The 14,880-nt window shown below is 47.9% G+C and overlaps 1 protein-coding gene across 1 annotated transcript in view; it reads right to left on the bottom strand.

Annotated features, from left to right (window-relative positions):
* LOC125947196 (piggyBac transposable element-derived protein 4-like) overlaps positions 1 to 2,291 on the bottom strand; it is a 3,131-nt gene extending 840 nt beyond the window's left edge. Inside the window, exons 1-2 of the mRNA XM_049671594.1 lie at positions 2,227 to 2,291; positions 1,056 to 2,012 (exon numbers count right to left, since the gene is read on the bottom strand). Of these exons, the coding sequence (XP_049527551.1) occupies positions 1,056 to 2,012; positions 2,227 to 2,233 (964 nt within the window). The 5' untranslated portion in view covers positions 2,234 to 2,291. The remainder of the gene's footprint in view (positions 1 to 1,055; positions 2,013 to 2,226) is intronic.
* Between the last annotated feature and the right edge of the window lie 12,589 nt (positions 2,292 to 14,880).

Below are 14,880 nucleotides of genomic sequence, written 5' to 3'. Positions count from 1 at the left end.
CACACGCAAAAAACAATAGTTTTTTATCCAAATACACTTTATTGAGGCTAAGAGAAGGTGGTCAGACCAGTTTTCATCACTTTCCGTACAATGGTTTTAGCACAAAAGGTGGGACAACGTGTGTCCCGCTGCACACGACAAGGAATAAAGGGAGGTGGGACAGCATGTGTCCCAACGCTCACGAGGGGGTGGCACAAAAAAAAGTTGCGTGGGGATTTTACGCTCACTTTGATGAATGAAAGGGAGAAAAGCACTGCATACATAATGGCACGTCACAAGCTGTGCATATGAGCTTGGTGCGCACTTCGGCGCGCTTGGTTGAGCACCAGCGGCATCTCCTTCTTGTGTCAGATGATTTTGGGAAGTGGTTGTTTCCTTGAAAACGGACTTCGTGTGGAACTCCAGTTAGTAGAGAACCACTGTGGCGCCCATTCTTTCTGAGGTAGTCTGCCTGGGATCTTCCAATGCGGAAGGACTGCCGTGCGACTAGTTGTCGCCCAAGAATGAGCTTGAATTGCAGCAAGCCTGTGCTGCCAGCATCGTGAACACCTGCATGCTGAATAAAGGCATTTACGATGGCAGCATCAACCATGAAATAAAAATTCTGTGCCATCCTTTTTTTGACCGCCTATCTACTACGTAGGCATTTCTTTTTTGATCAAAACGGTCAACTCCACCCATCCACCGATTATAGTCTTTCACAGCCTTGGGGCATGTGACCTGGATTTTTTTCCCACAAGGCAGCTTCCTTTCCACCGTAGCTTCTTCTTGGGGATCGTGATAATTAGACATCACATGGACGTTCTTGGAGTCTCGCCACTGGTACACAGAAACTGGCCCTTTGGATCTGTACAGGAATGATCCACGCTTGAATTTATTGTCAACCTTCACCTCTTGGGGCAAATCTTTCTTGTTGGATCTGAACGTTCCACAAGCAAATACGCCTCGCTCTCGGAGGCGCAGGAGAAGCTTCGTTGATGAAAAAAAATTATCGAAGAAAACTTGTGAACCTGCGTCCACCACGTCTTCTGTCAGAGAAAGCACTACGTGCTCACCGAGTCCCATGTCAGTGGGTCTACGCTCTGTGCGGCCTTGATAGAGGTCAAATTTACAGAGGTAACCAGTCTGGCTGTCAGCGATACTCCACACTTTATATCCGCGCTTGATTTTTGGTTTTAGCGGCATATATTGCTTCATTGCCGATCTACCCTTGAACAGAATCATGGACTCGTCGACAGCAACGTAGGAGGAAGGCTTGTACTCTTTTTGAAAATTGATGTTCAGCATTTCCATTAGAGGCCTCACCCTGTAGCACCTATCAAAATTTGGTGACGTCTTATCGGGTATCTTTGAATTGTCGTTTAGATGCAGGCAACGAGTGATCTGTTGAAAACGTCTAAACGACATTACATTGGATATTTCTTGAAGATTGAAAAACTTGTCTGAGCTCCAATACAGATACACTTGAGGCAAGTTATGAATGCTCATTAGAATGAGCATCCCTATGTAAGCCTTGAGCTCGCTCACTGTCAGCGTGCGCCAGTTTGGCATCATTCTTTGAAGAGCATAGAGGTTTGTTTCCTCAACAATCATCTTCCACACCTCTTCATCGAAGTACAGAGAAAACGCGTCGCATGCGCTGCAGTCTACATTTAGTTTTTGCGAGTATGTGGGTGGATTTTCTGTGATGCTCACTGGAATGTCGCAAGGCTGCCCGGCTATCCATCCTGCTGATAGGGAATCGTCTTCTTCCTCTTCATGGTCACTGTCATGATCAATGGGCTTAGCGCGCGCTTTCTTAGGTTTCTTTTTTCGTGCGTATGCCTTCTTGGGTCTTTTCTTGGGCGGTGGTTCGATGTTTTCGTCGTTTTCTGATGACTCTATCGGAGCCAAAGCCGAGGTTGATGGTACGGTAAACTCGTCACCCGAATCACTTGACACATCACTTTCCGAACCGTCAGGTAGGCTAAAGAACATCTCTAATGCCTCTTCAGCGGTGAGACTTCGTTCCCCTACAAGGACGAAGGAATACATAATGAATGAATACGTTTCATTGGAACACGAACGACACACGACGCCTTGCTTCTAAAGCCTAAGCCTAATGAATTTGCATATGCCTGCAGATTTTCGAACCCATAATTGTTTACAATACGGTACGAACTATAAAATTTTTCTCATATGAGCCTGACGTATTTAGAAGCACGGAGAACACAATGGGCGTCTTACCTGGCATTTTTGAAGAAGGATGTTGCTCTTTGAAAATCGTGCGTGCACAGCTCCGTCCTTCGAAAAAAAGCAACTAACTAAAACACGCACGGAATGCTTGTGCCACCCAGTAGAAAAAAAAGAAAGCATAAAATAGTTGAGCACACTTCTCCTAGATGGCTCCAGTGGTTTCAAGCAAACATAGCTCTCTCGCAGTTCTCACAATCGTCGTTTTGCTACTGCCTTGCAGGTGGGACAGGGGTTGTCCCGATGTCGCAAAAAGGGTTAAGCATGGATGAAAAATTGTTTGCTTTTTTTATTTCTGCGGGTAGTTCATTCCAAATTTTAGACTCTGTTAAGTGTAGCAAGCGTTGTCCGCAGATATTCTCAGGTGGAAGAAAATTAAAATTTCCATACGCTTGATTTCTGGTCGCACGAGAGCATGTGTAAAATATAGAAATATGAAAAGGCAGGTTGTTTTTCACTATATTGAGAACACACGTGGCAATTATTCATTTGTGTATCATAAAGTACGGCAAAACATTCAATCTATAAAACAAAGGTGTAGTAGCGTGCGGCAGCCGAGTGGGTGAGCAGCCGTACTCAAAGAAACAGCAGTGGCAGGTGCAAAACAAGGTGTATGCATTTATTCGTTTGACGCGCTTTTATAAACAGCGGTTGCTTATCCGCTCCTGATATCAGTGCACGTGATACCGCAGTCACGCGTCAGCGCTTGACGTTATCACAGAATGTAGTTTTTTCAAAGTAAAATAAATCCACAAGCACTCGCTGCCAGCAGCGGGCGGGAAACGGCCATGGCTCGAGCGGAGAACAAGGAGCACGGTTTTGCATCTCTTGGCAAATGATGCACATTTTTACCGCACTTTCTCAGTCAGCATCTAGTTCTGGCCACCACAGCAAGCTACGTGCGAGCATCTTCATACGTCTTGCAACTTTGTTGACACAATAACACGACTTCCCCATGTGACGCATCCTGCTTCCAGCTATAGCTCTGCACGTCTGTTATAGTACGCTACAAGTTCAATGTCTTTGACTTGTGCTGGCCATCCTTCCAGTGTGTATCGGTAGACATTGCTGAGCGTGCCATCAGACTTGCACGCTTTAGCAACATTCTTAGCCGACAGTGGCGTAGTCTCAAAAACACCGGGGGTATCGGTCTCATCCTTCCTGGTTCCACTTGAAATAGGCAGCCTGGACAGCACACCTGCAACTTCCGTTCGAGATCCCTTTCGATATCTCAATTCGTAACGATAATAAGCCAAGATTAAAGCCCATCGTTGCATGCGAGCAGCCGCCAAAGATGGAACCTGCTTTCGTGGCCCTAAGATGCCTATCAATGGTTGATGGTCCGTGAACAACGTGAATTCCCGGCCATATACGTAGCGATGAAACTTCTTGAGGGCAAAGATTATCGCCAGCGTCTCTCGTTCAACCTGGGCATAGCCACGCTGAGCTTGCGATAGCGTCCTGGACGCAAAAGCAACACGTTTTTCTTTATCATTTGGAAGTATGTGAAAAAAATTACACCATCTTCCCGTAGGGGAACCCTGAGTAGTATGCGAAGCAGCCATGGGGTCGACTCAAGTTCCCATTAGTTTTCAGTTCGTCGTTTCCGTTATGTTGAGGTACGTAGCTGCCGTTATATTTACCGTTTGGTTTCCATGGTAACTACCAAACTTTTCACTACAGTGGTGCCCCCCAGCGGAGTATGCAGCGCCTACCGTCGCGCCTCTAACCTAAGCTGCTTCGCATTATCGCACACGAAGCCGCAGGTGTTGCCATTCGTTGCGCAATCCGGAGAGGAGAGGAGGAATGCCTAGAGATGAGACAAGGAGAGGAGGGGGAGGAGGATGCGCATGCGAAGTGGTGGTGTGGACGCCGCACACAAGATGGATGGAGGGAGGGAAGGAGAGAGTGACATAGCGCCGACCATAAGCTATCTAAAAGAACCGCGCCAAGCCCATACTGCGAAGCATCACAGCTTATAGCCAAGGGCTGCTTCGGATCATAGTAAGCTAGTAACGGACTGGTCGAGAGCAAGTTCTTCGTTTCTCGAAACGCGAAGGCACACTTGCCTGTCCAATTCCAACGCCTGCCCTTCTTCAGGAGCTCGTAGAGCGGCGCAGCAACGGCCGCCAAGTTTGACAGGAACTTGGAGTAGAATGTTACAATTCCAAGGAAAGATTTCAGCTGCGTACTACTCGTGGACTCGGGCGCATCCTTAATCGCCCTTACTATCGATTCCAGTGGCTTGATTCCCTTCACTGAAATTCCGTGGCCCAGGTAGCGGACTTCGTTGCAAAAGAGCTTGCATTTACCATGCGCACCGTCACATTATGATCCTGTAACCGTGTCAACACCTCTTCCAGCTTTTGCCGACATTCATTCACATTCTAACCTCCAATGATGACATCAATAATGTAGCACCCTACTTGAGGGATACGTTTTAGAAGACCGTCCATGAGCGACTGGAATATGCCAGGAGACTTGCGTTGCAGTAAGGGCGCCTCAGGTATTGGTAAAGGTTTGTTTAAAGTTAAAATCGCCTTCGCGCCTTCGTTAAGCTCCACTTGTTGGTAAGCGGTAGCAAGGTCAAGAACACAGAATACCATTGAGCCTGCTAACATTGCGAACCAATCTTCTGGCAAAGGAAGAGGGTAATGCTCAGTCAGAAGCACCGGGTTCACCGTGACCTTGTAGTCACCCCACAGCCGCCCTTTTGCTCCTCCATCTTTAGGTACCACCACCAAAGGACTGGCCCAATCACTTCTGGTGACCTTTTCTAATTCCCCAGTCTAAGGCGTCCAGTTTCTCGGAACTTTTCTCAGCGCAAAAGGCACGGGACGGGCCTTGCAAAATACTGGCTTGCTGTTCGGCTTCAAATGAACTTGTCAAATGAACAAAATGAATTAGCCCGTTATCAATCCAATCTGCGGTGAAAACACGGCCTCAAATTTCTTGTTTATTTCATTCACCGGATCGTCTTGCTGTACAGCTTGAACTTCCTGCCAGTTCAATTAAAGCTTTCTCAGCCAGTTGCGACAAAGCAGACATGGCAACTCTCGTCCACAGTCATCTATCAGCACAGGTAAAACCTCGGTTTGATCACCATGCTCGACTCGCACGTTCACCGATCCTACGACCGGCACCAGTTCCCCTGCGTATGTCCTTAAAGGAACAGTCGCTTTCTTGACCGTCAAGTGTGGAAACTTGCGCTGAAAAACCGACCACGGCATGACGGAAGCCCCTGTGTCAATTTGCATTCTTATGGCTTCTTCTTCCATGTGAACAGTGACATGGAACGCAGACTTATTTATTGTCATACTGTATATTTCTTGATCTTCATCGGAATCGTCTTCCCGGCAATAGATTGCATTCAGCACCTTCGTTCGGTCTGTGCGCTGCCTGCACTTTATTCTCAAGTGCCCTTGCTCGCCGCAATTGTGGAACTTGTAATTGCGATACCTGCACCTTTCGGGCGTATGACTTTTAGCGCAAAGGAAGCACTCTAGGTGTTCAGTTTTCACCCGATAGCTGTCCTTAGCACAATTGCCTTTCCCAAGAACATCAACTTTTAGCAATGTCGGTCTTTGCGATCTACCTTGGGGCTCTTCTCATTTCATTTGTTGAGTCTGTGTAAAAACTACTTCACAACTTAACGAGATTTTCCACGCCTCTTCGCATGTCAGCTGTTCAGATGCAAACGGCTTACGTTGGGCGTCGGCGCAGCGTAGCCCGGCGACAAGCCTGTCTCTAAGCGCTTCGTCGAGAAATTTACCAAAATCGCAACTTCTGGCCAGGTGCTTCAGCTGAACAAGAAATTCGGCTACCGTCTCTTGCTCAAGTTGCACTCTTTGGTTAAATCGGCACCTTTTCGCGATCACAACCTTTCAGGGACTATAGTGGGTTTTCAACAGAGCCGTGACCTCGTCATACGTTCTGCTGGCTGGGGAGTGAGGTATTAGCAGGTTCTTCAATAATTCATACACTCGAGGTCCTACTACAGTCAAGAACACAGCTACTTTCTTGCCTTAAGCCACATCATTTGCCAAGACGTAAAGCTCAAATCTTTCCAAGTAGGACTCGAAGCTGTCGCTCTTTTCATCAAAATTATCAATTTATTTTTCCCACCTTCGTCATTCCAGCCCGGCCAGGCTGTCGTCGTCTTCAGCAGCAACAGAAGAAGCAAGTGGCAAGCCGCCGCGATCCCACCCTCGTCGCCAGTATAGATGTTGTAGCGTGCGGCAGCCGAGTAGGCGAGCAGCCGTACTCAAAGAAACAGCAGTGGCAGGTGCAGAACAAGGTGTATGCATTTATTCGTTTACGCGCTTTTATAAGCAGCGGTTGCTTATCTGCTGCTGATATCAGTGCACGTGATACCGCAGTAGCGGGTCAGCGCTTGACGTTATCACAAAAGGCACACTATGTTCTTAACATGAATGGGTACTTATTCTCAGAGCTCGTTTCTGAAGTTTGCGTACAGGCTCAAGATCAGTTTTGTACGTCACACCCCATGATTCAATACAGTATGTGATAAGGCTAGTCGGAGTGTGTGAAAGAAGACAAAAATCATCTCAGACGTTTATCACAGCCTGGGGCCAGTACTTTGTCTCGTAAAAGTGTTCTTTTAACAGCGAAGCTGTTTAACCTGGGCGTTTGCCGTCAGTTGTAACGCCGAAATGTGGGCTGATCCTGGGCCAGTATTTTGTAGCGATGCCTTTCCGGCAATAATGCCTTTTCACGCTAATCGCGGTTTCTCAGAGGTCAGAGCGTTGGTCCGGTCACGCTATCAACGGGATCAGCCGGCCGTGATCGGTGGATGATAAGACTAGTATAGAACAAGTCATAAGGCATCGCTACAAAATCACGGCCCTGGTGTTGTGCAGAAAGGGTCCAAGCACAATGGCACATTCCCCTGTGAACTAGCGACGCTGTTTAAGCTCGAGGAAGGTCCGTCGAGTGTACGCGGCAAAACATCCGCCTGGCGATGACGTTACCATGCGTCGCCTAGCAACGCTTCACCCCAGCAGCGCCAACCGCGCCGAGCCTCGCCACAGCTGCGTGAGCCGTGACGTCATCACGCGCGCTGCATCGCTTCGCCTTAGATTTGCCGAGCCATGATGTCACCGCGCCGTGCGGAGTGGTTGCCGCGGCTGCGCAGATACGGAGCTAAGCCGTGACGTCACTGCGCCGACCCACCGCCGCGGCCACACAAAAGCCCCGCTGTCTCGGCGCCGAGCACATCCCCGCGAAGATTGGGCGGCCGAAGAAGAGTGTCACTCCCGAAGAAGAGGAAACGTGGCGCGAAAGCCGCCACGCCGCTACTCGAGAGCGAGTGAGACGACTTCCGTCCGGTTCCGAGTATCGCGCCCCCGCTTGGGCGGTGCAATACTTCTGCGCCTGATTTGCAGAAGATCCAGAGTTACGAGCCCGCGAAACCAAGCAAAAGCGTTAGAGCGTCCAGAAGCGTCCAGATACTTTAATGACCGAGTGTTCGTTGCTCCTTGGGTTGCCGATGATTCCGGGGTGATCTCTCGCGAAACGTGGCCGAGTCTCGAAGCATAACGTAGCAAAAAGATGGCCGAACTAAGATAACCCTATCTGGAGTCGCCAGCTTCGCTGTTTGTCCTGTCTTCGCACCACTAGTGTGAAGCTGCGGCTAATTTTTCCAAGTCCAATTGTTGCCGGGAGAGGGTTACTCACGAAGAGGAAACTAGGCACCCGGTTACCTCCACCACGTATGAGAAGATTCAGCAAGCTCGGGAGATGGTTTACGTGAAAATACGAGTTACTGTAAATGAGGTAGCGTCTTCTTTTAACATCTGTCATGGTTCTACCCATCAAATCATCAGCGTCTAGACGTTCATCTGTTGGAGCCGCTCAAGGCTGCTTTGCGAGGTGGACGATTTTCACCCTTATTCGTGTAGGATGCGGTGCAGAAATGAAGCTTCGCGACCGACCAGAAGCCTCCTTGTCGGGAAAAAATACGGAAGCTTTTGATCAGCTGGACCAAGCGCCTCGATAAGAGAGGCGAGAATGCTAAAAAAAAGAACGTATATGTTCAATCTCTATGATTTACAAATTAGTTTTAGAATGAAAAGTGTAGATAAGTCTGGAATGCCCCTCGTATTATCGAATAGAGAACAAAAAGTTATTTATTTGTTTCTTTATTACATGCACTTTTGGTCAGGTGTACTAGCGGGTTCTTCTTGCTCGAGGAAACGTGTCTTGACAGCACTGCCCTGTTAACCTTCGCCTTAAAGAATGATGTAAGGCAGCTGCGGTACAGCTTTTGTGCTTCAATGCATAAAAAATCGTTCCCTTAAACATGTAACTGGGACACGAATGCATTTCATTGGACACTTTGAATATTAAGTACCTCGAAACTGGTGCAGCCCTGAGAATTTGTTCTAAGCGGTTACGTAAAGCACTTAAACGAGAAGTCAATTAGCGTAATTATGGCAATTACTCAATAATACATTTTCATTTCTCGTGTAATTAATGGCGGCCTCATCGAGTAATTTAGGTCAAGGGTTAGAATTGTGCTATCTGCCAGAGACACGCGCGCGCTCCTGTGTGCGTGTGCGTGTGTGTGTCTGTGTGTGTGTGTGTGTGTGTGGGTAGTTCGAACACCCAGCACCGCTCGCCCTGTTGAGGAGGGTTATCTTGCCTAGCTCCTTTTAATAAGGAGAATAGGGAGGCTATGGAAGCACGTCATATTTCAAATCACGATGATGTCGACTAGGCTCGTGCGCAAATAAAGTCAATTTATCATGCATTATGGAAGATTTTACGTCTAGTTTTATGTTTGTTGCCTCGTTCATTTAATTTTCGGGGGAGATGGGGGGCAGGCTTTTTTATTTTTCAGTTCCCCGGAATTTTTGCAGATTGCTCTCTGCTATGACACCTCACTTTTTGAATATTGATTGCATTAAATTTTGGGGTTCTACGTGCCAAAACCACGATTTGATTATGAAGCACGCCGTAGGGGAGGGGAGGGGGGTGGGACTCCGGATTAATTTTGACCACCAGGGGATCTTTAACGTGCCCCCACTGCACAGGACACGGGCGTTATTGCATTTCACCCCCATCGAAATTCGGCCGCTGGCGCCATGATGTTTGCGCAACCTCGTGCTAAGCATCGTCACACCATAGCCGCAAGGCCACCACGGCGGGTTTTGTATATTTGTTACGTGTTGCTTCAGTAAACTTCAGTTGATAGTGCAACGCTTGCCTCTGGTTTCAATACCCCTGTGTCCTAATGAACTTTTCAGCTATTTACGATGCAAGTTACAATTGTGAGATTAAAGCCGAGCATTATAGCCAAGTAATGTTTGCTCAGCGTAATTCCTAGAAATAACCCGACTGCTGAAATTTTCGACTCCAAAATCTTCTAAAAATTCATTTGCACTTCAGTTTAGATCGCGCCGAACTGCTTCACGTACGAATTCGGGGCGCTGTAAGCTGCAACAACCACTTCTTCTGACCTAAAATTACTCAATACCATGATCATGACCGTCTACAAAACGGCGTTGGGAATGCCTAAAGGCACCAGTAGCCTGCGTCTCCTAGACCACTATAGAAGAAATAATTGAAGCACATAAGGCTGCTCAACTGTGGCGCCTCTCATGTTCTGCTCAAGGACACAAAATTTTAGACGCCTTGAATCTCCACCCCGTTGCCGGCATAACGGATAAAATTCGTATTCCCAACAGCATTAGGAATAAAATTATCATCCCCCCTCCCTTCCCAAGAACATGGGAGAAAATAATGTAGGCAGGAGGAAGGCTCGGGCCGAGGCACTCGGCCGCTGCCTTAGCAGCAAGCCAGCTATATACGTGGACGCTGCAGGGGAGAGCCCTCACATGTTCACAATTGCAGCAGTCAACAACGAAGGCCAGACAGTGAGCTCACGTAAACTAAGCGTAGGCTCCATTCACGAAGCCGAGGAAGCCGCAATTGCGCTTGGTATAGCAGCATCGCGATACAGCTTTACAATATCGGACTCCATGTCACCTATTAGAAGTTACATGCAAGGGTCGGTAGGCCCACGAGCCTGCAAAATACTGAGCAACCGGCTGGCAAGGTTACGCTTATCTGGATGCCGGCCCACTCTGGAAATGACGGGAACGAAATGGCTCACCGTGCTGCCCGAGAATTAAATAACCGGGCGGTGGAGGCATGTCCGGGACCGCTTCCAGCTGGAACGACACCCAGTCACAGCTACAATGAAATTGTCAACGCGTACAGGGCGGACCGGCGGATATATCCACCACCGGATTCTTCCCTTAGTAGAAAGCAAGCCACGGACCTCCGCAGGGCGCACACATGTACTGTTATGTCCCCCAAAATTATATCTTAACTATCCAAAGGCGACTATAATTAAAAATGTAAATATTGCCACACAGATCCAGCTGACCAGCATCGTATTCTATGGGGTTCCAAGAATAATCCTCCCCCAAAAAATCTGCTGCGGCAAGCTCCCTCACAGGAGGCGTGGGACTTCGTACTAAAATACACTAACCCTCAAACCCAAGCCGGGCTGGCGGACTGGGTGGCGAAGGTCGCGGCCAGCTGGACGCCACTCTAGCCCCCTCGGCCTGACCTCGGCTCCCCCCCCCCCTTGTCTTCAATAAAGTTTATTTCCTCCTTCTTCCTTCGCGCAGTTGACAGCGGGATACACCAAAAGAGGTGACTACTTAGTGAAGTTATTTAGCGAATCTTTTTAATCAGCTCCTTGGACATTTTAATCTTCCTTCGCAAGTAATGCCTGCCGCTTTCATGGAAACATCTGATAACGTACAACCGCGTTATCTGTCACAGGTGAATGAAAAAATGTCACAGTTTCGCCCTAAGGGCGAAGCAATGAATGCGATAGCAACACAGCAATGTCATACGAAGGGAGGTGAGCGGCTTTGGTAGCAATATGAATTGTAGTGAACATGAGCTGATTAAGTAAGCAGGTGTGCTGCGGCGTAAGTACACCGACATGAAGAGAGACTCGATGACCACGAGAAGGAGCGTGTCAAACGGTGGTGTTGATGAGAAGCGCTTACCGTGGGCAGCGCGTGCGAAGGGACACACATGTAGTGCTGCACTGCCGATGTGGGCAGCATTGCATGTGTAGCGTACGTTGGAAAATGTGGCCCGACTATTACTAACTGAATGAACAAGCGTGGTGTGAGCGCGCACAAACAAACATGAATAGGTCACACTGAATGACTGCAGCCAACGACTGTCAAAACGCTGGCAGCGAGCGCATACGCCGCGCAGCGGGCGAAGGTACGTGCGGTCTATCGCTTCAACGGAAACTGAGCGGCGAATGCACGGCGCATAAAGGTCAGAGCCGTGTGGAGATAAGAGACTGTGCGGGCGAGCGAGCGACGAGCGCGGTTGTTGGCAGAGTAGGAGTGCGCCCCCCCCGCGCTCCCTCCGGCGCTGGCTTCCCGCTTCCTTGCTTGCGCGTGGGTGATTGAGTGCGTTCGCTCTCCGTGATAGCGCGCGTCCCCGCACGCTTCCGCTCGGGCATACGGCGCGCGGCGAAGATTTTATCTATAGGGAACCTCACGGCGACGGCGACGGCCGTAATCCGGTTGAAGTGTCCATATAATTGCTATCGCAATAAAAAATTTTTAGAGAAAAAAAAGTGGGTGCCAGAGAAGCAGTTGCAGTGGGGTAAGAAAAACGTCTTGCTCGCTGCAGACAGTGTATGGGCACTAGGCTACAGAAATGGCGTAACCAATAGCACAAATTACATTTAGTCAGGCATTAGAAAGCTTCAATGCCTAACTTATGTTACAGCTAGTGCACGTCTAACGGTCTAATATTGCAATCGTGCTCGCTCCCTATTCGTAGTAGGTCAGCTTGTTTTGTAGAGGCTGTTTGGGCATTAGAGTAAATAAATAACGCTGGTTGCGCCCGAGACTGCCCCGTGCTGATAGAGCACTCAGATGGTTGGGGCTACGGCACTTGCGTACACATATTACGCTTGCTCTCGTATGAAGACAAACACGTTCCGTTGTAGTCAAGGGGTTGCATAACCTTACGTCTTGCTACCCGAGTCTCGCCACGCCATTGCTGAACCGTACGTGTCGTGTGCAGGGAGGCACAGCAGAGAAAACGTGAAATTTCTGCAACTAATTGGGCATTTGTAGGCTTGGTAACTACTAATGAGCTCCAGTATGAGTTTGATAAATTATACTTACTGTGATATATTAAGCTCTATTAAAGCGATAGCGTTTAGGGCCCCGTGTCGCAGAAAATCCGGCGTCGGCAACCGGCGTGTGATCGCGGGTGGCGGAGAAAAATCATCCAACCACATCTACAGCGCAGGACCTTCACGTAGTGCAAGGTTTTTATGAACAAATATTTAATTTCTCACATTGAAATCCGTCAGAAAAATGGTAAAGTACGACTTTACCATTCGGCGTTGGATTCGCCGTCGGATTGTTTACAAATCGGCGTCGGATTGTAATTTGAATGTATACGAGAAAACCTAATTCTGCTACGAGGATACTCAAACACAAACCCGTTTTCCAGAATTTCTACCACAACTACCAGACCTACCAGACCTACTAAAGCAATTAATAAAATAATAAGAAAAGGTGCTAGGGCCTTCACATTTTAATATAAGACCACTTATATTGCCCCTGCAAGAACGTCTTTCCAGCAGTGCCTTTCAGTTTAAAAGTGAAGCCAACATTAAAGGGATCGGTGTAAGCTTGGTATTTGTAAGCTCGCTTTCCCACGTTCATTGTTGCAGTGAATGAAGCCTACTTGCCGTATGCGAACGATTCGATGCGAAGGGGTCCCGATAACGCTACCACGTTCTACTCTTAAAGGCGAAGCTTAAGCATCCTACAAATTTTAAACGCGCCCATTCCTGCTCAGATGGACAAAAGTACTGCCGTGCCAGGCCTTACGTCATTCCATTACGCCGATTACGGCATTCCTGGCACGCCGACGGCGCCCTATGCACGCGCGACACATGCGCGATTGTACAGTCACTCTTTCCCCTACACAATGATACCAAAGTAAAGCTCATGATATCTGTTGATGTATTAGAAAGCTGACATGCTTGACTTGATACTCAGCTTGTGGGGCTCCCACGGTGTAATCTTGCAATCGGGCTCGCTCGCTGTTCGTGAGCAACCCATCATGAAAGGTGGTGGGCGCGAATCCGCAACCCTTTGTCTTGCTGCCCGAGCCACTTCACACCGCTTCTGAACCCTTCGTCAAACCTCAGCCAAACGAAGCAAGCGTGAAATTTATTCAGAAAAGTACACACTTCAAGGCCTTACAACTGGTAATGAGCACTGTATGGAGATTATACCTACTATAGTGGAATGAGCTCTCGAAAACGCGACAGCTCCTGCTCGAAGCGAAAGATGTGCTGCCGAGCTATGCCCCTCCGAACATCGAGGGACAGGCTAAATTCATCTCCGATTGCGTCACGCCCGGCGCGACAACGGCGCCATCCTTGCTGGTGGTGCATACATGATCGAATAATGGTTTCCTTCCTCTACAGAACTACACCAATTTAAGAGGCATGGGTATTGCGGTTACATATACAGGGTGCACCAGCTATCACGCAGCACGATTTAAAAAAACAGAGGGATGGCGTGACGCGAAGCCAACCTAGTGCGTATTGTTTCCAGTACAGTGGAGTAGCCGCCAGTAATTTTTTCGTTACTGAAATTTAATTAATTAATTGTCAATAATTATCTAACTTGAGAAGTTCTGTCCTAATTACCAAAGTGTCAATGAGAAAGTTGTAGAGCAACACGAAAAATTCCCGATACAGCTTTCTGTTGCTCAATACGTACTACATAAATGTGTTTTCCCGAGTACGAAAGAAGCCGGCGAATACACGCAGAATCGCCGCACGGCTGGCCGCTCGAAGCACTTTGTACTATTGCTTGTGACGTTAATATCGACTACAGATTATGGCCACATTTTGGTGTAAGACTAGCCCACATAACATTGCTGACGTAGCGAAATGGACAGCGCGTTTTATCCTAAAGGTTAAGCGCTTGCGTAATTTTTATGGCGTCATGACTTCATTGCTCCATTTTATGACTTCTCCCATAAAAATTGACGCTGTCAATTTTTATGAGAGAAGTCATGAAATATTGCTGGACGGAAAAATGCACCCAAAATTTATGCGGAAGGTGAATGATAATTTCTACGAGCAATGATGTTCTGAATTGAGGAAGCAGTTTATTGAGATTGCGCTTTTGTGAAGGGATACATGTAAAATGAAACGACGTGAAACAAATCACAAAAAGACAGAACCAGAACTAGAGGAGAAGAGATATCGCCATGTTCTAGTTCCACACCTCGTTTGCCGTTGCTCGTTTTGGATAAACGCTAGTACTTTATGTTTTGCACGTGATTTGATATTCTTGCAGAAATACAAGTTTAAAGGCGATGTCGGCTATACTCTAATGGCAGTGAAGGCACTGCACTGTGCACCAAGCTTCCAAAATAGGCCGCCCTGCAGTGAAGGTACCCGCAGGTTCTGTTGAATGAATTCAGATTCAGAGTTGTTTACGCAGGCGGTAGCGACCTAGTGAGGTCAGATGGAATGAACATGACACCCGCTTAGGCAAATAATAAAAGAAAAGCTAGTTGTCCTTAAAATGATTGTCGTCA

This window comes from Dermacentor silvarum, chromosome 7 (assembly GCF_013339745.2).
Source record: "Dermacentor silvarum isolate Dsil-2018 chromosome 7, BIME_Dsil_1.4, whole genome shotgun sequence".
NCBI classification, from domain to species: Eukaryota; Metazoa; Arthropoda; class Arachnida; order Ixodida; family Ixodidae; genus Dermacentor; species Dermacentor silvarum.
Note: the sequence above shows the minus strand (reverse complement) of the source record. Positions and strands in the feature narration are given on the sequence as shown.